Here is a 23902-nt window from a genome sequence, read left to right as displayed (position 1 = left end):
CAAATCACAAATGCCTGCCAGTGCTCAAACTAAACTAAACAAATGCCAGTCAGTGTTCAAACAAAACAAAAAGAAACACCTGCAAGTGTTCAAACAAAACAAGACAAAACAAATCACAAATGCCTGCAAGTGTTCAAACAAAACAAGACAAAACAAATCACAAATGCCTGCCAGTGCTCAAACAAAACAAGACAAAACAAATCACAAATGCCTGCCAGTGTTCAAACAAAACTAAACAAATGCCTGCCAGTGCTCAAACAAAACAAGACAAAACAAATCACAAATGCCTGCCAGTGTTCAAACAAAACTAAACAAATGCCTGTCAGTGTTCAAACAAAACAAGACAAAATAAATAAATAACAAATGCCTGTCAGTGTTCAAACAAAACAAAAAGAAATACCTGCAAGTGTTCAAACAAAACAATTCACAAATGCCTGCCAGTGTTCAAACAAAACACAAAAGAAATGCCTGCAAGTGTTCAAACAAAACAAATCACAAATGCCTGCCAGTGTTCAAACAAAACAAAAAGAAATACCTGCAAGTGTTCAAACAAAACAAGACAAAACAAATCACAAATGCCTGCCAGCGTTCAAACAAAACACAAAACAAAACACAAATGCCTGCAAGTGTTCAAACAAAATAAGACAAAATAAATCACAAAAGCCTGCCAGTGTTCAAACTAAACTAAACAAATGCCTGTCAGTGTTCAAACAAAACAAAAAGAAATACCTGCAAGTGTTCAAACAAAACAAGACAAAACAAATCACAAATGCCTGCAAGTGTTCAAACAAAATAAGACAAAATAAATCACAAAAGCCTGCCAGTGTTCAAACTAAACTAAACAAATGCCAGTCAGTGTTCAAACAAAACAAAAATAAACATCTGCAAGTGTTCAAACAAAACAAGACAAAACAAATCACAAATGCCTGCCAGTGCTCAAACAAAACTAAACAAATGCCTGTCAGTGTTCAAACAAAACAAAAAGAAATACCTGCAAGTGTTCAAACAAAACAAGACAAAACAAATCACAAATGCCTGTCAGTGTTCAAACAAAACAAAAAGAAATACCTGCAAGTGTTCAAACAAAACAAGACAAAACAAATCACAAATGCCTGCAAGTGTTCAAACAAAACAAATCACAAATGCCTGCCAGCGTTAAAACAAAACACAAAACAAAACACAAATGCCTGCAAGTGTTCAAACAAAACAAGACAAAATAAATCACAAATGCCTGCCAGTGTTCAAACAAAACTAAACACTAAAATTAAAAAATGCCTGCCAGTGTTCAAACAAAACACAAAACGAAAGAAAAGGAATGTGTCAGTGTTCAAACAAAACAAAAATAAATGCCTGCCAGTGTTCAAACAAAACTAAACAAAAAACTAAATAAATGCCTGCTAATGTTCATTGCCAAGCATTGTCAATGAGCTACAGTGTAAACAAAAATGCCACAAAATCAATAAAGCACATATTTTGTGATATGTTTTCCAAAGGGCACCAGAGTTGACTACAATACCTTGATCTCGGATGACGAGAGCTTTCTAAACCAAAAATGGTCCGCAATCAAAACCATAGACATAAATGTGATAATCCCTTTAATACGCTTACAATCACAGCATTGTTCACATTTATATATATATTGTAAGCCAAAGATTAAAACAACACAACACTGTTGTTGCGGCATTGAAATAAACAAACCACGGGCGTCTGATTCTGTCGAAATGTCTAATGACACAATGAATCACTCTAATCGCCGCTCGACTAATGAATGCTGGCAAGACATCGACCAGGCAATAAAATCAGGGAATCATTTCATGTGTTTTATTTGCGTGTTTAATAAATATCATAAGCATAAGCTTTCCATAAATCAGTAGAGACCTGCCAAGATGGAGTTCCCAAGCCACTATCCATCATGGCGTAATTAATGCCTCGCTCGCTCATCTCCTTTGCTTTCATTCGAGTTCCCATGATGCAGAGGGACCAGAGAGGCACTTTTTGGGGTGTTTTTATGCCAAAATCATACCCATTTTTGCTTTTGTACAGTATGAAAACTGAGTGAACCCACTGGATTCATGTGCATATATTATAGTATGCTAGCCTCGCATGATTATTTAATTCACAAAGGAACCAAAACCGGAGATATATGTAACATCCCTAGCTAAATCACACCCAATGCATGTCCCATTTCTTTCCCCAATATTCCTCAGGAATTAAAATAGGGTTATTAAAAATACAGACAAATATGTTAAGAACATTGGATGAGGAGAGATAAAGAAATAGACAGAGAGAGTGGCTAAAGTTGATCATAATAAAGAGCTCCTCTGGTGCCATCTGGTTCTCAATCCTGATTGGTTGGTCTCCGGCATGCATACAAAGATTAAGGATTGCCCCGCGTTAACCTGGCAATACAAATCATCACCAAAAATGGGGGAAGTGTCTTCTAGGTGGAAACCGGAAATCAGATTTAAGCTTTCGTGGGTAATTCTGTCTAATCCTTAAAAAAAAAAAAGTGTACTCATTTTGAAGTCACAAGAATGATGAACGTTGATCATAGAAGTTTCATTCATTCATTCATTCATTCATTCACTCACAGAATGATGAACGTTGATCATAGAAGTTTCATTCATTCATTCATTCATTCATTCACTCACAGAATGATGATTGTTGGACACAGATTTATTTATTTATTTATTTACTTACTTATTTATTTATTTTTTTATTCCCATAATTATGATTATTGGACACAGATTTATTTATTTATTTATTTACTTACTTATTTATTTTTTTATTCCCAGAATTATGATTGTTGGACACAGATTTATTTATTTATTTATTTACTTACTTATTTATTTTTTTATTCCCAGAATTATGATTGTTGGACACAGATTTATTTATTTATTCTCAGAATTATGATTGTTGGACACAGATTTTATTTATTTATTTATTTATTTATTTATTTATTTATTTATTTATTTATTTATTTATTTATTTATTCTCAGAATTATGATTGTTGGACACAGATTTTTTTATTTTTTTATTTATTCTCAGAATTATGATTGTTGGACACAGATTTTTTTATTTATTTATTTACTTACTTATTTAATTTTTTATTCCCAGAATTATGATTGTTGGACACAGATTTATTTATTTATTTATTTATTTATTTATTTATTTATTTATTTATTTATTTATTTATTTATTTATTTATTTATTTATTTATTTATTTATTTATTTATTTATTTATTTATTTATTCTCAGAATTATGATTGTTGGACACAGATTTATTTATTTATGTATTAATTTATTCTCAGAATTATGATTGTTGGACACAGATTTATTTATTTATTTATTTATTTTTTATTCCCAGAATTATGATTGTTGGACACATAATTATTTATTTATTAATTCATTAATTCATTTATTCATTCATTCCCAGAATTATGATTGTTACATGCAGAAGTATTATTTATTTATTCATTCTCAGAATTATGATTGTTGGACACAGAATTATTTATTTATTTATTTATTCATTCCCAGAATTATGATTGTTAGACGCAGAATTATTTATTTATTTATTCATTCCCAGAATTATGATTGTTAGACGCAGATTTATTTATTTATTTATTTATTTATTCATTCCCAGAATTATGATTGTTAGACGCAGAATTATTATTTATTTATTGCCAGAATGACGGACACATATGTTTATTTATTAATATATTTATTCCCAGAATTATGATTGTTGGACACAGAATTATTTATTATTTATTTATTCATTCCCAGAATTATGATTGTTAGACGCAGAAGTATTATTTATTAATTTGTATATTTATAAAATCAAAAACAATTTATTTTCAAAATGCATTTCAAAACTATTAGTGGGAAGCAAAACAAAACAAACCCCCCCCCCCAAAAAAAAATTCTAAGCAAATTTAATTTATTTATTTTATTCCCAGAATAATGATTGTTGGCCACAGACAAATTATTTATTTATTTGTATATTTCAAATGAAAAGGATTCCAATTATTTATTTTCAAAATACATTTCAAAACCATTAGTGGGAAACAAAACAAAACAAAACAAAAAAAAATCAAAGCAAATTTGTCCCAAGCATTTCTATTCCTATAATTTCATATAGACTGATCTCCATTTCCCAATTCTTAGAGGCATTTTACAGAAAGCTTGAATGTAATATTTACACGTCAGAGGGCATTTGCTCTGTTTACTCATAACAAATAATGTTTTATTTACGCATAACAACTGATGTTATGTTTCTCTGAAGGATAGAAGAGAGAGGGGGAATGTTACCGCTGGTTCCATGACCCGGAGTTGAAGACTATAAATAGAGACAGAAAGAGAGAGAAGAAACTACACTAAGAAGTGCCCTAAGAAGTCTAATTGGGGTCTTGTTTTAGTGGCCGTCTCTCTGATAACACAGAAAGCTTCCTGAGGCATTATAAGTGCTGCACACTGACCTACATTCAGTCGTACAAAAGTCCCTCCCTCCTAGAGAAGGCCTTCAGAAAGCGTTTGTGCTGATCCAGAGTCAGTCGCTAAGCATATCTACCCGACTATTCCACAAAAGGTTTCATTTCTCAGTGATTTTGTACATGTTGGTAATGACAGGTACTAAGTATCGTCTCAAAAGGCCAAAGCATTGTGGTGATACAGCGCCACGCCCGCTTTCAGCGTTAAATTCGTTGAAGAGTTATACAAGAACGGTTTAGTCTATCAAAAAGCGTTTAATAACTTTTTGCCATCACAGTCTGAGGATGATCTGAGCCGATTTTGGAGAAAATCGGACAAACCGTCTAGGACAAGTTTGAAAAATTCAAAATGGCGGGACAATTTTCATGACAGGAAACAACATAAAATAAAATATTTTTCTCTTTGTAATTTTTTTGTAAAACTTGCTCCGCTTCTAAAACAACTTTCCTTTTCTTCCAGCTTCCTGTCACATTGAGACATTATTTCACAGTTCCTGATGAATTCAATCAAGTCTTGTATTTGTTTCTTGGGAATCAACCTATGAATGTTTTTAGAAAATATTTTAACATTAAAAAAGCTCTGAACTCATTTTGAAATCAGCAGAATGATGAATGTTGATCGCAAACGTTTCGTTCGTTCATTCATTCATTCCCAGAATTATGATTTTTGGACAGATGTATTATTTATTCCCAGAATTATGATTGTTGAACACATAAGTTTATTTATTTATTTAGTTATATTTATTGATTTATTTATTTATTCCCAGAATTATGATTGAACACACAAGTTTATTTATTTATTTGTTTATTTATTTCCAGCATGACTGACACATAAGTTTATTTATTTATTAATTCCCAGAATGATTATTGTTGAACACACAAGTTTATTTATTTATTTGTTTATTTATTTCCAGAATGACTGACACAGTTTATTTATTTATTTATATATAAATGTATTCCCAGAAGGATGATTGTTGGACACACAAGTTTATTTATTTGTTTGTTTATTTATTTATTCCCAAAATTATGATTGTTAGACACATACATTTATTTATTTATTTATTTATTTATTTATTCCCAAAATGATGATTGTTAGACACATACATTTATTTATTTATTCCCAAAATGATGATTATTAGACACATTTATTTATTTATTTATTTATTTATTTATTTATTTATTTATTTATTTATTTATTTATTTATTTATTTATTTATTCCCAAAATGATGATTGTTAGACACATTTATTTATTTATTTATTTATTCCCAGAATGATGATTGTTAGACACATACATTTATTTATTTATTTATTCCCAAAATGATGATTGTTAGACACATTTATTTATTTATTTATTTATTTATTTATTTATTTATTTATTTATTTATTTATTTATTTATTTATTTATTTATTTATTTATTCCCAGAATGATGATTGTTAGCACACATACATTTATTTATTCCCAAAATGATGATTGTTAGACACATTTATTTATTTATTTATTTATTTATTCCCAAAATGATGATTGTTAGACACATTTATTTATTTATTTATTCTCAGAATGATGATTGTTAGACACATTTATTTATTTATTTATTCCCAGAATGATGATTGTTACACACATTTATTTATTTATTTATTCCCAGAATGATGATTGTTACACACATTTATTTATTTATTTATTCCCAGAATGATGATTGTTAGACACATTTATTTATTTATTCCCAAAATGATGATTGTTAGACACATACATTTAATTATTTATTTATTTAATTATTTATTTATTTATTTATTTATTCCCAGAATGATGATTGTTAGACACATTTATTTATTTATTTATTAAAATGATGATTGTTAGACACATACATTTATTTATTTATTTATTTATTTATTCCCAGAATGATGATTGTTAGACACTTTATTTATTTATTTATTTATTTATTTATTTATTTATTTATTTATTTATTTATTTATTTATTTATTTATTTATTTATTTATTTATTTATTTATTTATTTATTTATTTATTTATTTATTTATTTATTTATTTATTCCCAGAATGATTATTGTTAGACACATTTATTTATTTATTTATTTATTTATTCCCAGAATGATGATTGTTAGACACATACATTTATTTATTTATTTATTTATTCCCAGAATGATGATTGTTAGACACTTTATTTGTTTATTTATTTATTTATTTATTTATTTATTTATTTATTTATTTATTCCCAGAATGATTATTGTTAGACACATTTATTTATTTATTTATTTATTCATTCCCAGAATGATGATTGTTAGACACAGAAGTATTATTTATTTATTTATTTATTTATATATTTATTCCTAGAATGATGACTGTTGGACACAGAAGTATTATTTATTTATTGCCAGAATGATTCATTATTTCAAGACATCAAACTCCTGTTGGAAAGCAATAATTACGCTTGAAAGTAAATTGAAACACAATTCATAATAATTATCCCTGCGATAACGACATTGTCATTGATGTCGCGACGACTATAACGGTCAGTGACATCATTGAACAATCAGTCCTCTTAATAAAGCAACAGCACAAGAGGATTCATAAGCGCAGCGACATGCACATCATCATCAGTCGTTCACCTGAACAGCCATTTTAAACCCCACTTCCTTAAATAAACACACCCCTCCATTTTATAAATTCTTTAAGCTCGTTATGTTGAATTATTCATGCCTCAGAGGAGGCCGTTCCCGCAGTGCCGCTCCATCCCAGAGTCACAGGGACAATGACATATTTTTCCAGTAACTGCAGTTTCAGACGCAAATTTGCCCGAGTTTGTCGTTTGTTGTCTGAATGGAAAGATCGAGTTATCCGTAACCGTGTGGTCGTGCTGTTATGATGTTCCCTTCATAAGCTGGAAGACAGAGCGGCTTCGGCCGAAAGCTTTGTGTGTGAATACAGAAAACCAATGTTAAAGTGCTGACGCTGCACTCAAACCCCAAAACCAAACAAATTCAACTGCTGAGACGGAGCAGCACAAATCTGACACTAACAAGCAAAACAACAAAACAAATCCAATCAGCATAAAGGAATGTAAATATGAGAACAGAAATACATATTTAGGGGGAAAAGACAACAACAACAACAACAAAAAAATATGTTCGTTTATCTATCTACCTAAATATCTGCTTGTTTGTTGACCTGTTCATGCATCTGTCTATCTATTCATGAGTCTATATATTCATTTGTTTGTTTATCTGTTTGTTCGTTCATCTTTACACCTGTCTATCTATCTGTTCATTTATTATTGTATATATTTGTTGTTTATTCGTCGCTATATCTATTTGATTTTCTATCTGTTCATTTATCTGTAAGGATTTTTTTCTGTTTAATAATTTATCTAATCTGTCTGTCTGTCTGTCTGTCTGTCTGTCTGTCTGTCTGTCTGTCTGTCTGTCTGTCTATCTGTCTGCTGTCTGTCTGTCTTCTGCTGTCTGTGTTTCTGCTGTCTGTCTGTCTATCTGTCTCTTTGTCTATCTATCTGTCTGTCTGCTCTCTGTCTGTCTATCTGTCTGTCTGCTCTCTGTCTGTCTGTCGTCTGTCTGTCTATCTGTCTCTCTGTCTGTCTATCTGTCTGTCTGCTGTCTGTCTGTCTGTCGTCTGTCTGTCTATCTGTCTGTCTCTCTGTCTATCTATCTGTCTGTCTGCTGTCTGTCTGTGTTTCTGCTGTCTGTTGTCTGTCTGTCTGTCTGTGTTTCTGCTGTCTGTCTATCTGTCTGTCTGTCTGCTGTCTATCTGTCTGTCTGTCTGTCTATCTATCTATCTATCTATCTATCTATCTATCTATCTATCTATCTATCTATCTATCTATCTATCTATCTATCTATCTATCTATCTATCTATCTATCTATCTATCTATCTATCTATCTATCTATCTATCTATCTATCTATCTATCTATCTATCTGTCTGTCTGTCGTCTGCTATCTGTCTGTCAGTCTATTTGTCTGTCTGTCATCTGTCTGCCTGTCTGTCGTATGTCTGTCGTCTGCTGTCTGTCTGTCTGTTGTCTGCTGTTTGTCTATCTGTCTGTCTGTCATCTGTCTGTCTGCTGTCTGTCTGTCATCTGTCTGTTGTCTATCTATCTATCTATCTATCTATCTATCTATCTATCTATCTATCTATCTATCTATCTATCTATCTATCTGTCTATCTATCTATCTATCTATCTATCTATCTATCTATCTATCTATCTATCTATCTATCTATCTATCTATCTATCTATCTATCTATCTATCTATCTATCTATCTGTCTGTCTGTCTGTCTGTCTGTCTATCTGTCTGCTGTCTATCTGTCTGTCTATGGTCTGTCTGTCTATCTGCTGTCTATCTATCTATCTGTCTGTCTGTCGTCTGTCTGTCTGTCTGTCTGTCTGTCTGTCTGTCTGTCTGTCGTCTGTCTGTCTGCTGTCTATCTGTCGTCTGTCTGTCATCTGTCTGTTGTCTGTCTGTCTGTCTGTCTGTCTATCTATCTATCTATCTATCTATCTATCTATCTATCTGTCTGTCTGTCTGTCTGTCTGTCTGTCTGTCTGTCTGTCTGTCTGTCTGTCTGTCTGTCTGTCTGTCTGTCTGTCTATCTATCTATCTATCTATCTATCTATCTATCTATCTATCTATCTATCTATCTATCTATCTATCTATCTATCTGTCAGTGATCTGTCTGTCTATGTATCTATCTGTCTGTCTGTCGTCTGTCTGTCTATCTGTCGTCTGTCTGTCTGTCTTTCTATCTGTCTGTCTGCTGTCTATCTGTCGTCTGTCTGTCTGTCTGTCTGTCTGTCTGTCTGTCTGTCTGTGATCTGTCTGTCTATGTATCTATCGTCTGTCTGTCGTCTGTCTGTCTGTCTGTCTGTCTGTCTATCTATCTATCTATCTATCTATCTATCTATCTATCTATCTATCTATCTATCTATCTATCTATCTATCTATCTATCTATCTATCTATCTATCTATCTATCTGTCTGTCTGTCTGTCTGTCTGTCTGTCTGTCTGTCTGTCTGTCTGTCTGTCTGTCTGTCTGTCTGTCTGTCTGTCTGTCTATCTATCTATCTATCTATCTATCTATCTATATATTAGGGATGCCACAATTCTCAATATAATATTGAACTGTTCGGTACGGCCTTCACGGTTCAATACGCGCCTGTGAATTGCGGTTTTTCGGTTTTGCATTTAATTAAGTATTTTTCTACAAATTCCATCATTTGACTCCATCCCAATATACTGAACAACACAACATACATTCACATCAAACGTTAGTGGTAGAGTTATCCTCACGGAACACTATAGTTAGGTGTACACCAGGTCTATATTGACTGAAGGCCAGCTCCACATGAACTCACCAGTGAAGAAGTTCTTAGCCCTGAGGAAACTGACACTGAGGCGCAGGATGGAGAGTTTGTCCAGGCTGCTGGTGACCTCCTGGGGAAACGGAAGGAGACTGGCCAGCCGGTCCAGCTCTGAGTTCAGCCGATCTCGATGCCGTTTGGACGGGTTAGACTTCCCCCCTTCATTTGGCGGCGGCTTCACCCTGAGTACGAGAGCGCAAGAACCAACCCTTAAAATCCGGTTAGGACATAATCTCGGACAGCATGAAAACACTGAAGCCACGTTCAGAGTGTCCAGGGATTGGCAGAAGCTGCTTTTACTAAACGTCCTCATTGTCAACTTTCCTAACTCTGCCTGTCACGGTTAATCATTTTGCATATTGTTGGGTCTGTGCTGTTCTCAGTTTGATTTTAAGGAAATTTGTGTCTAAAAATAAACACATTTGGGTCACCACCCTAATGTAAAAGCCCCCCACACACACACACACACACACACACAGGTTTACATGTTTTATAGGGACTTTCCATACACATAATTACATTTATATTGTACAAACTGTATATTCTACCCCCTCACCCTACCAATCACAGAACACTTTCAGTTTTACATATTCAAAAAAACATAATTCTGTATGATTCATGAGCTGTTTTCTTCATGGGGACAAAAAACATTCCCAAAAGGACAAATATTTCAGATATTGCCATCTTTGTGGACACACACACACACACACACACACACACACACACACACACACACACACACACACACACACACATACACGTCTATATTACCAACAGGGGACCATCACTCCACACTGACCAAGAGGGGACCTGTGTTTCTAGTAATTTTGAAGAAACAAAACTTAGATACAAAATTTTGTTTTAAGGTCTTTTTTCATAATATAACTTCAAATAAGCATTTATTTTTTTTTTTTTAAACATGCCAAGAGGGGACCTGACCGATGTCTACCTATCCAACAGGGGACCTCCATAGCCTGCAATGGAGCTGTGTGTGTGAAAGGGAAGAGAGCTGGCAGTCAAGTCTGTCTTCATTATTTAATATATATATATAATTATATAATGTTCACACAGGCATCAGGGAACACAATGAGCACACAACGGAGAAAAAGCCATGTTGTGGACATTACAGAAAATAATTTAAGAAATTAAAAAATTCTTAAAATTAAGAATTATCTTTAAGAAATTCATTCTCTGTTGTGTCTTCATACTTACAGTATATGATCCGTCCACATCTCTCATTTAAGCTTATTTTCAAGAACACCAACACTGTAAAAAAAATCAGGTCTCCAATTGAAAATTTTCTAGTGAGCGATCTCATCTACATTTTTTAGTTGGCCAAATTGAATTTCTTGAATTTTAATTGAATTAAAGTGCATCAATTTACAGAAATTAAATTTGGCCAACTGAAAAATTTAGATGTGACCGGTCACTAGAACATTTTCAATTGGAGACCTGAATTTTTTTTACAGTAAAGGTATTTCAATGTGTGATTTATTTTTTATTAAAACATAGTTTCTGCTCTCTAAAATCCCCAAAAATGTCCTTTGTTTTTGAGATTTTTAGAGTGAGATTTGATTTCTTGCACCAATAAAAAAATAAATAAATATAGGACTGGACAAGCAGAAATTGTTCTTTAAGGTAATAATCACAGGTCATCACTTTATATATAAATAGTGAAAATGTTAAACACAATGACTCGGTCCCCTGTTAGATAGTAAATCACGACACCAGTGTGTTTGCTTTGTCATTTCTTGCCATCTCAAACACACTGTAGATATTTAGAGTTTTTATAGCAATAACTGAGTTTTAAGAGTTAAATCAAGCAGAAATATTTCTCTAATGTATTAATTGCAGATCCTCTTTGAATAATGATTATGTTAAACACAATGACTCGGTCCCCTGTTAGATAGTAAATCACGACACCAGTGTGTTTGCTTTGTCATTTCTTCATCTCAAACACACTGTAGATATTTAGAGTTTTTATAGCAATAACTGAGATTTAAGAGTTAAATCAAGCAGAAATATTTCTCTAATGTATTAATTGCAGATCCTCTTTGAATAATGATTATGTTAAACACAATGACTCGGTCCCCTGTTAGATAGTAAATCACGACACCAGTGTGTTTGCTTTGTCATTTCTTGCCATCTCAAACACACTGTAGATATTTAGAGTTTTTATAGCAATAACTGAGTTTTAAGAGTTAAATCAAGCAGAAATATTTCTCTAATGTATTAATTGCAGATCATCTTTGAATAATGATTATGTTAAACACAATGACTCGGTCCCCTGTTAGATAGTAAATCACGACACCAGTGTGTTTGCGTTGTCATTTCTTGCCATCATAAACACACTGTAGATATTTAGAGTTTTTATAGCAATAACTGAGTTTTAAGAGTTAAATCAAGCAGAAATAGTTCTCTAATGTATTAATTGCAGATCATCTTTGAATAATGATTATGTTAAACACAATGACTCGGTCCCCTGTTAGATAGTAAATCACGACACCAGTGTGTTTGCTTTGTCATTTCTTGCCATCATAAACACACTGTAGATATTTAGAGTTTTTATAGCAAAAACTGAGTTTTAAGAGTTAAATCAAGCAGAAATATTTCTCTAATGTATTAATTGCAGATCCTCTTTGAATAATGATTATGTTAAACACAATGACTCGGTCCCCTGTTAGATAGTAAATCACGACACCAGTGTGTTTGCTTTGTCATTTCTTGCCATCATAAACACACTGTAGATATTTAGAGTTTTTATAGCAATAACTGAGTTTTAAGAGTTAAATCAAGCAGAAATATTTCTCTAATGTATTAATTGCAGATCATCTTTGAATAATGATTATGTTAAACACAATGACTCGGTCCCCTGTTAGATAGTAAATCACGACACCAGTGTGTTTGCATTGTCATTTCTTGCCATCATAAACACACTGTAGATATTTAGAGTTTTTATAGCAATAACTGAGTTTTAAGAGTTAAATCAAGCAGAAATATTTCTCTAATGTATTAATTGCAGATCCTCTTTGAATAATGATTATGTTAAACACAATGACTCGGTCCCCTGTTAGATAGTAAATCACGACACCAGTGTGTTTGCTTTGTCATTTCTTGCCATCTCAAACACACTGTAGATATTTAGAGTTTTTATAGCAATAACTGCGTTTTAAGAGTTAAATCAAGCAGAAATATTTCTCTAATGTATAAATTGCAGATCATCTTTGAATAATGATTATGTTAAACACAATGACTCGGTCCCCTGTTAGATAGTAAATCACGACACCAGTGTGTTTGCTTTGTCATTTCTTGCCATCATAAACACACTGTAGATATTTAGAGTTTTTATAGCAATAACTGAGTTTTAAGAGTTAAATCAAGCAGAAATATTTCTCTAATGTATTAATTGCAGATCCTCTTTGAATAATGATTATGTTAAACACAATGGCTCGGTCCCCTGTTAGATAGTAAATCACGACACCAGTGTGTTTGCTTTGTCATTTCTTGCCATCATAAACACACTGTAGATATTTAGAGTTTTTATAGCAATAACTGAGTTTTAAGAGTTAAATCAAGCAGAAATATTTCTCTAATGTATTAATTGCAGATCCTCTTTGAATAATGATTATGTTAAACACAATGACTCGGTCCCCTGTTAGATAGTAAATCACGACACCAGTGTGTTTGCGTTGTCATTTCTTGCCATCATAAACACACTGTAGATATTTAGAGTTTTTATAGCAATAACTGAGTTTTAAGAGTTAAATCAAGCAGAAATATTTCTCTAATGTATTAATTGCAGATCCTCTTTGAATAATGATTATGTTAAACACAATGACTCGGTCCCCTGTTAGATAGTAAATCACGACACCAGTGTGTTTGCTTTGTCATTTCTTGCCATCTCAAACACACTGTAGAGATTTAGAGTTTTTATAGCAATAACTGCGTTTTAAGAGTTAAATCAAGCAGAAATATTTCTCTAATGTATAAATTGCAGATCATCTTTGAATAATGATTATGTTAAACACAATGACTCGGTCCCCTGTTAGATAGTAAATCACGACACCAGTGTGTTTAATTTGTCATTTCTTGCCATCATAAACACACTGTAGAGATTTAGAGTTTTTATAGCAATAACTGAGTTTTAAGAGTTAAACAGAGGTGCCAAAAGTATTCGCATTCATAGGGTTTACAAATACTTTTGTAGAAGTTGAAGTATCAACTCAAGCTTTTTACTCAAGTAAAAGTGTAAAAGTACTGGTTTCAAAACTACTTAAAGTATAAAAGTAAAAGTAATGTAAGGGGAAAAAAATGCCATTAAAGGGGTAGTTCACCCAAAAATGAAAATTCTGTCATAATTTACTCACCCTCAAGTACTTCCAACAGGTATGAGTTTCTGTGTTCTGAAGATATTTTGAAGAATGTTTGTAACCAAGCAGACAGAGAAACCATTGACTGCCATAGTAGGGGCAAAATGCTATGGCAGTCAATGGTTGCTCTATCTGCTTGGTTACAAACATTTTTCAAAATATCTTCAGAACAATGAAACTCATACAGGTTTGGAACAACTTGAGTGTGAGTAAATGACGACAGAATTTTCATTTTTGGGTGAAGTATCCCTTTAAGGACAAAATATTAGGCCGCGCCACAGTGTATACCCCACCTCCTCAAAAAAAAAAATGTTTCTAAAGGCCATAATGACTATAATGTTATATTAAAAAGTTAATGTTGAAATGTTTTAGATGTATAGGCTACCTGTTTCAGCTGCATATATTCCCATTGAAAATGAACGCATTTTAGGACAATGCAAATACATTAAAGAACCATATGTGTACTGAGCAAAAAATCTAAATTCAGAGACATGTTATCAATAACCATTATTTGAATGTGTGATCAGTGTGGCCAGATTGGGTCGACAATTTCCAGCCCAAAAACTCACCAAATGTACATTTATATGCAAAAAATGGTTATTGATAACATGCCTCTGAATTTTGACTTTTTGCACCTTTACAATACTTATAAGCAACTAGTCACTCCAAGAAAAATCCCAAAACTTTAACTGCCAAAATAATGTGATATTATTATTTTATTGCCATACCAATCAATGTTGATAAGTTACCATTTTATCTCCTTAAAACATAACATTGATGATAAAAAAATCTATTTCCCAGTAAAACGGATCAAATATGACTATATGTCCAAGTAGAAACTGTCAAAACGGCATTCCCTCAGAAAAAACACAATTTATGTGCAAAAAGTGCCCAAAATAGAGATTGTAAAAAGCAATGTAATAAACAGGCATTTCACACGTTAATGCTCACACCACTTTCAAAATGCGTAATTCATTGATACTATACAATAATCCGCCAACAAAAAATAACAATGCGTTTACCATTGTGTTGCACTTTGCGTTCACAAAACTACAGTATGTCTTTCGTGAAGTACATGGCACACGCACAGTCAGAACGGATTAATGGTTGATTTAAACCTCTTTCAGCAGCTGTCGGGGTTGAGTTGCAGATGTCCTAAGTGTGTGTATATATGATGATGGACTGGAGTCATGGTTATATTTATAAAGAGTCTTCGAGTCACAGGTGTAATTCACGTTTGAGAGTTGAGTCACTCTCCCACTCTTTACTGTAGATACAACTTACTGTATATTTATGCCTCTGGCATAGCGATCACTGGAATATACAGCTACGAGTCATTGCGCTAAAAACCCGGCTAAAGTCATGAATGAGCACGTCTGCCTGCTGATCGCTGATTGGCTGAAAGTGCGGGCTCGTCGGCGAGAACCCGCCCTATCTGGCAGCATGGTGTGTGATTTGTGCAGGCGTGATTGATCGCGTACAACCCAATAGGGTGTCGGAATGGTTTGTGTTTATCCTTCTCATCCAACCACAATCAAATTCACTCTGTCCGGATGGCACGATTTATCTGGATAGTTTTTTTTTTAAGACAAGCCGGAATAGAAAAATGCCGAAATGGAATAGGAGTAACGAGACTATTATAAAAATCTAAGGAGTAGAAAGTACAGATAATTGCTTGAAAATGTAAGGAGTAGAAGTATAAAGTAGGCTGAAAAATAATTGCTCCAGTAAAGTATAGATACTCAAAATTCCTACTTAAGTAAGGTAACGAAGTATTTGTACTACGTTACTTGACACCTCTGGAGTTAAATCAAGCAGAAATAGTTCTCGAATGTATTAATTGCAGATCCTCTTTGAATAATGATTATGTTAAACACAATGACTCGGTCCCCTGTTAGATAGTAAATCATGACACCAGTGTGTTTGCGTTGTCATTTCTTGCCATCTCAAACACACTGTAGAGATTTAGAGTTTTTATAGCAATAACTGAGTTTTAAGAGTTAAATCAAGCAGAAATAATTCTCTAATGTATTAATTGCAGATCATCAGATCAATGATTATGTTAAACACAATGACTCGGTCCCCTGTTAGATAGTAAATCACGACACCAGTGTGTTTGCTTTGTCATTTCTTCATCTCAAACACACTGTGGAGATTTAGAGTTTTTATAGCAATAACTGAGTTTTAAGAGTTAAATCAAGCAGAAATATTTCTCTAATGTATAAATTGCAGATCCTCTTTGAATAATGATTATGTTAAACACAATGACTCGGTCCCCTGTTAGATAGTAAATCACGACACCAGTGTGTTTGCTTTGTCATTTCTTCATCTCAAACACACTGTAGATATTCACTGTATATATTGAGATAACTCAATTTTATGGTGACTTGCATTAAAATGTTTATCCGTCTCAATTAAATTATGTGAACTGAATGACTTTTAACATTGACACTTTAGTTATTTAACCAAATGATGATTTTCAAGTCAGCAATCAACACACAACTGAGTTTTGACCTCCAAAATCTTATTATAGTGTATTTTTATGGTAAGTATTGGTGTTTTATGTTTTAAATCAAGCAGAAATCACTCTTTAAGGAAACAATTGCAGGTCACACTTTATACAGTGAACATTGGATGGTAAAACACAACGCCTGTTTGATTGCTTTGCCATTTCTTGCCATCACAAACACACTGGAGAGATTTTGAAGGTCAGAACTAAATTTTTTGGTGACTTGCATGAAAATGTTCATCCGTCTCACTTAAATTATGTGAACTGAATGTCTTTTAACATTGACACTTTAGTCGAAGATTTTCAACTCAACAATCAACACACAACTGAGTTTTGACCTCCAAAATCATTATACAGTGTATATTAAATTTAAATAAAAAATATAAAATTTCTTTACAAAACAAGTTTGACTCAAGTTTGACTCTCTACTGCTTATTCATTATTGTTTATGTTACATGGTCCATGTTTACATTACAGTATAAAATTGTTCCTAAGTTTTCCCCTTTTATATAGATGGTAATGACTAAATATCCTCGCACACCGAAATTTTCACACGTAAAAAAAAAGATCAAGCACGTTTACACACAGCCTCTGAAACTTTCCTTCATCAAAAAAAAAAAATCTGATCAGGTTCAGTTTTCTGCATTTTTCGCATCCATAGCAAGCATTTAAAGAGGGGTTTCAAATTTCTGTGTTATTCATTTTTGTGTTAAAATTTTGAACATAAGTTGAACAGTTTAAAAAAGAAAGTGTGAACCTTCAAATTAGCAATTATAGTTCATAAAGTTTTGCTGGCGTTTGTATCTAATTGAGAAAAGAATGAATGTAAATTGAAAGATGTCGTCATTGAACGCATTTTGTGCCAAAGCAAATAAATGATCCACAGTTTAGCCACATAGGCTGATGTGATCCCTGAGTGAAGAGTTTTGAAAAAGTGATGAGTATTCAGAAATGTGTCCTAGCAGATGTTTAAAAAACCCTGTAATATCACTATTAGTAAGGGATCACATTATAATATCAGTCTATAAATGTGAGATATTTAAAGTGAACCTAAAGTATACTTGCAATAGTGTGATTTTAGCACAATTAAATATACTTAATGGATGTTTCGCAAAAGCGTTGTTTAGTGATATTGCGTCCTTGTGTTTCTGCTGTACGTCATCAGCAACTGTCGAAGTTCAATTACAATACTCAAAATCACATGTACAGAGGATGCACAAAAGTAGATCACATAGCAAGACTGGTCTCCACGAAAACACAAGTCCCTTCTTTGCATTCCCAGAATTGCGAAACAGCCATCATTAAGAAATGTGCATTGTGCAATAAAGGAGTACTCCAAGAATAATTATAATATTTATACCAGTACGTCTCACGCAGGACACGAGGGTTTACAATATTTGATGCTTTAATACTATCCAAAAAAAATTGTTACGGCCATTTCACACTGAACGCGACAAAGCTAGGTGAATCATTGATGAATGAAGGTTTAACACCGAACGCCACTCAAACCATCATCGAGGACTTGCTATAATTATATAATAGGCAGACATGCATTATTTCTAGTGATTTATGATTGTAATATAATTGACCGATCCAGAGCGAATGCGATCTCTGACTCATAACACTCACACACGTGGAAGAAAACAGACAGTTCTCTTCTGATAGCATATAATTCAGTGGAAAAAGAAGTAAACTTGAGAATTACATATGGCATATCTTGCTTTATTATGCTGAGATTGATCGAGCCTGGTATAAATAAATCCATACAGATCTATTGTTTTACAAAAATAATCTATTGTTTACAAAAGGAGAAAACGTGTGTACTTTAATGTAAACTTGGACCATGTGACATAAACTGAAGTTAACAGCAAAAAAATATACTATAATGCTGACTGTTGTTAGTGTTTTTTGTTGTAGGAGTTAAAAGTGTATATGTTGGGTGAATCCTCATTGTGTTCTGGAAGAATGAGTTGATTTAAGACATCAATGAAGTGTTTTGGTAGTTTTAGCACATTTTGAACGTGAAATTAACTGCTTTGCTTTGAAAGGTGTCCTAGCGATTGTAGCTGAGAGATAGACGTCAAACAGACTCAAACAAAGACCCAGAATTCTGTGGTGTTACAGCACTGTGGCTGCTGTAAATGGCTGCTGTAAGGTTTCTTTATGAAATAACAGGCACAATGGCAAAGATATTTCTGCAAAAACTCCAAAGTAATGTTCGGTTGCAGTGAGAAAGTCACAAGAGACAACTGAAAAAACTCATGCGTGTATTTAGCCTAGTGTAGATCAGCTTGCTTACACATCCCCCAAACACCATTTACATATGAATACAGGAAAGGCCAAAGCCATTGTCTCACAGGTGAGGAACAAGCCTTACAGAGCTGTGAGACCCATGTCACAGACACAAACTTCTCAAACAAACTAGAGAAAACGCTGGGATTTACCTGGGAAAATTAAATCAATGTACACTTTTTCCAATCCCTACGACACATTTTTCAATACTTGGGTCACTTTTTTAAAACTCTTCACACACTTTTTCACACAAATTCACACAACTGAATTTCAGCTTGGCACAGCAGTTATTTTAGTGTTCAAAATGCACTAAAACTACCAAAAAGGATTCTGAGGATTCAAAGGAATCACCCAAAATTTCAATATGGTAATACTGCCGAAATGTAGCAAATTGTTTTTTTTTATTTATTAATTTTAGTTAAGTTTTGAACATAAGTTAGGGAGTTTTGAAAAGAGAATCAAAAAATTTTCAAATTGGCCTATACAGTTCATAATGTTTTGGTGGTGTTTGTGTTGAAGTGAGAAAATAATTCTTATAAATCGAAAGATGTCGCCATTGAATGTATTTTATGCCAAATCAATGATAAATTATGACTTTAGATGGCCCCACTTTATATTAGGGGGCCTTAACTACTATGTACTTAAATAGGTACAATGTACTTATTGTGTTCATATTGTGTTGCAAAACACTTTTGCTGATATTGAGGTGGGATACGGGTAGGGTTAGGGACATGTGTGGTTGTATTAGTAAGTTTAAAGGTAGGGTTAGATGTAAGGGAAGTGTCAACAGTGTAATTACAAATGTAACTACAGAAATTAATTACAGATGTAATTACATGCCGGTATATTTAAAAATGTAAGTACAATGTAAAGACATGTATGTACACAATAAGTGCATTGTATCAAATGGATAATTAAAATGTTAGTACATAGTAGTTAAGGCCACCTAATATAAAGTGGGTCCCTTTGGATTTTAAGATTTTATATTTCAGTATAATTCCTGCAGAAATGAGTTGATCATCGTTCTGACTTGAATGTGTTTGATCAGTTCTGAAAGCAGCTACAGAAGCAGAAACTTTCGTTTCACAACTCGTGGTCAGTCTACCCCAGATGTTTTAGACATTATGGCTGATAATCTAAATCCTTATGGAGAAAAATCAATGGGAGTTTTACTTCCTGTTTGCGTCTGTAGATTTCTCATAAATTCATCAAAAGTTTACATTATGAATGCAATCGCAAGCGATCGCTGTCTGCACCCTGTCATCATCAACACAAAGCTCTCGCTCTTCTTCACCAAATTCTGCCTCATTAGCAATTGGCAAAAACTGTAATCGACAACTATTTTGATAATCGATTTGTCGGCTTGAGTAATTTTTTAAGACAAAAGTAAAATTCTTTGATTCCAGCTTGTTTAATGTGAATATGTTCTAGTGTGTTCTCTCATATGTGACAGTAAACTGAGTTGTGGACAAAATGAGACATTCGAGGACGTCATCCTGGGCTTTTGGGAAACACTGATCCACATTTTTCGGACATATTATAGACCAAACAACTAATCGATTACTTGAGAAAATATTCAACAGATTAATCGACTATGAAAATAATCCCAAATCTAATCATTATGTACAAGTGCATTGCATTGGAACCCCTGGATATAAGCCTCCCCTCTCTATCTCTCTTAAATATTTTTGTTCTCTCTGAGAACAATAGCTATCATCAGGATACGCTATACACTGGTAGGCAGTGGCCCACCTTACCGTGACCACGATGCGGTCACCCAGAATTGATAGTTTACCCACCTCTTTTTTTACCACTACACCTCTGGTTTTAGTGCATTTTGAACACTAAAATAACTGCTGTGCCAAGCTGAAATTCAGTTGTGTGAATTTGTGTGAAAAAGTGTGTGAAGAGTTTTAAAAAAGTGACCCAAGTTTTGAAAAATGTGTCGTAGGGATTGGAAAAAGTGTACATTGATTTAATTTTCCCAGGTAAATCCCAGCGTTTTCTCTAGTTTGTTTGAGAAGTTTGTGTCTGTGACATGGGTCTCACAGCTCTGTAAGGCTTGTTCCTCACCTGTGAGACAATGGCTTTGGCCTTTCCTGTATTCATATGTAAATGGAGTTTGGGGGATGTGTAAGCAAGCTGATCTACACTAGGCTAAATACACGCATGAGTTTTTTCAGTTGTCTCTTGTGACTTTCTCACTGCAACCGAACATTACTTTGGAGTTTTTGCAGAAATATCTTTGCCATTGTGCCTGTTATTTCATAAAGAAACCTTACAGCAGCCATTTACAGCAGCCACAGTGCTGTAACACCACAGAATTCTGGGTCTTTGTTTGAGTCTGTTTGACGTCTATCTCTCAGCTACAATCGCTAGGACACCTTTCAAAGCAAAGCAGTTAATTTCACGTTCAAAATGTGCTAAAACTACCAAAACACTTCATTGATGTCTTAAATCAACTCATTCTTCCAGAACACAATGAGGATTCACCCAACATATACACTTTTAACTCCTACAACAAAAAACACTAACAACAGTCAGCATTATAGTATATTTTTTTGCTGTTAACTTCAGTTTATGTCACATGGTCCAAGTTTACATTAAAGTACACACGTTTTCTCCTTTTGTAAACAATAGATTATTTTTGTAAAACAATAGATCTGTATGGATTTATTTATACCAGGCTCGATCAATCTCAGCATAATAAAGCAAGATATGCCATATGTAATTCTCAAGTTTACTTCTTTTTCCACTGAATTATATGCTATCAGAAGAGAACTGTCTGTTTTCTTCCACGTGTGTGAGTGTTATGAGTCAGAGATCGCATTCGCTCTGGATCGGTCAATTATATTACAATCATAAATCACTAGAAATAATGCATGTCTGCCTATTATATAATTATAGCAAGTCCTCGATGATGGTTTGAGTGGCGTTCGGTGTTAAACCTTCATTCATCAATGATTCACCTAGCTTTGTCGCGTTCAGTGTGAAATGGCCGTAACAATTTTTTTTGGATAGTATTAAAGCATCAAATATTGTAAACCCTCGTGTCCTGCGTGAGACGTACTGGTATAAATATTATAATTATTCTTGGAGTACTCCTTTATTGCACAATGCACATTTCTTAATGATGGCTGTTTCGCAATTCTGGGAATGCAAAGAAGGGACTTGTGTTTTCGTGGAGACCAGTCTTGCTATGTGATCTACTTTTGTGCATCCTCTGTACATGTGATTTTGAGTATTGTAATTGAACTTCGACAGTTGCTGATGACGTACAGCAGAAACACAAGGACGCAATATCACTAAACAACGCTTTTGCGAAACATCCATTAAGTATATTTAATTGTGCTAAAATCACACTATTGCAAGTATACTTTAGGTTCACTTTAAATATCTCACATTTATAGACTGATATTATAATGTGATCCCTTACTAATAGTGATATTACAGGGTTTTTTAAACATCTGCTAGGACACATTTCTGAATACTCATCACTTTTTCAAAACTCTTCACTCAGGGATCACATCAGCCTATGTGGCTAAACTGTGGATCATTTATTTGCTTTGGCACAAAATGCGTTCAATGACGACATCTTTCAATTTACATTCATTCTTTTCTCAATTAGATACAAACGCCAGCAAAACTTTATGAACTATAATTGCTAATTTGAAGGTTCACACTTTCTTTTTTAAACTGTTCAACTTATGTTCAAAATTTTAACACAAAAATGAATAACACAGAAATTTGAAACCCCTCTTTAAATGCTTGCTATGGATGCGAAAAATGCAGAAAACTGAACCTGATCAGATTTTTTTTTTTTGATGAAGGAAAGTTTCAGAGGCTGTGTGTAAACGTGCTTGATCTTTTTTTTTACGTGTGAAAATTTCGGTGTGCGAGGATATTTAGTCATTACCATCTATATAAAAGGGGAAAACTTAGGAACAATTTTATACTGTAATGTAAACATGGACCATGTAACATAAACAATAATGAATAAGCAGTAGAGAGTCAAACTTGAGTCAAACTTGTTTTGTAAAGAAATTTTATATTTTTTATTTAAATTTAATATACACTGTATAATGATTTTGGAGGTCAAAACTCAGTTGTGTGTTGATTGTTGAGTTGAAAATCTTCGACTAAAGTGTCAATGTTAAAAGACATTCAGTTCACATAATTTAAGTGAGACGGATGAACATTTTCATGCAAGTCACCAAAAAATTTAGTTCTGACCTTCAAAATCTCTCCAGTGTGTTTGTGATGGCAAGAAATGGCAAAGCAATCAAACAGGCGTTGTGTTTTACCATCCAATGTTCACTGTATAAAGTGTGACCTGCAATTGTTTCCTTAAAGAGTGATTTCTGCTTGATTTAAAACATAAAACACCAATACTTACCATAAAAATACACTATAATAAGATTTTGGAGGTCAAAACTCAGTTGTGTGTTGATTGCTGACTTGAAAATCATCATTTGGTTAAATAACTAAAGTGTCAATGTTAAAAGTCATTCAGTTCACATAATTTAATTGAGACGGATAAACATTTTAATGCAAGTCACCATAAAATTGAGTTATCTCAATATATACAGTGAATATCTACAGTGTGTTTGAGATGAAGAAATGACAAAGCAAACACACTGGTGTCGTGATTTACTATCTAACAGGGGACCGAGTCATTGTGTTTAACATAATCATTATTCAAAGAGGATCTGCAATTTATACATTAGAGAAATATTTCTGCTTGATTTAACTCTTAAAACTCAGTTATTGCTATAAAAACTCTAAATCTCCACAGTGTGTTTGAGATGAAGAAATGACAAAGCAAACACACTGGTGTCGTGATTTACTATCTAACA

At 33.3% G+C, this 23902-nt stretch overlaps 1 protein-coding gene across 1 annotated transcript in view; it reads right to left on the bottom strand.

Annotated features, from left to right (window-relative positions):
- ahr1b (aryl hydrocarbon receptor 1b) overlaps positions 1-23902 on the bottom strand; it is a 90375-nt gene that overhangs the window by 61561 nt on the left and 4912 nt on the right. Inside the window, exon 2 of the mRNA XM_079807487.1 lies at positions 9870-10057. Coding sequence (XP_079663613.1) covers positions 9870-10057 — 188 coding nt within the window. The remainder of the gene's footprint in view (positions 1-9869; positions 10058-23902) is intronic.

This window comes from Gobio gobio (genome assembly GCF_949357685.1).
Source record: "Gobio gobio genome assembly, chromosome: 24".
NCBI classification, from domain to species: Eukaryota; Metazoa; Chordata; class Actinopteri; order Cypriniformes; family Gobionidae; genus Gobio; species Gobio gobio.
Note: the sequence above shows the minus strand (reverse complement) of the source record. Positions and strands in the feature narration are given on the sequence as shown.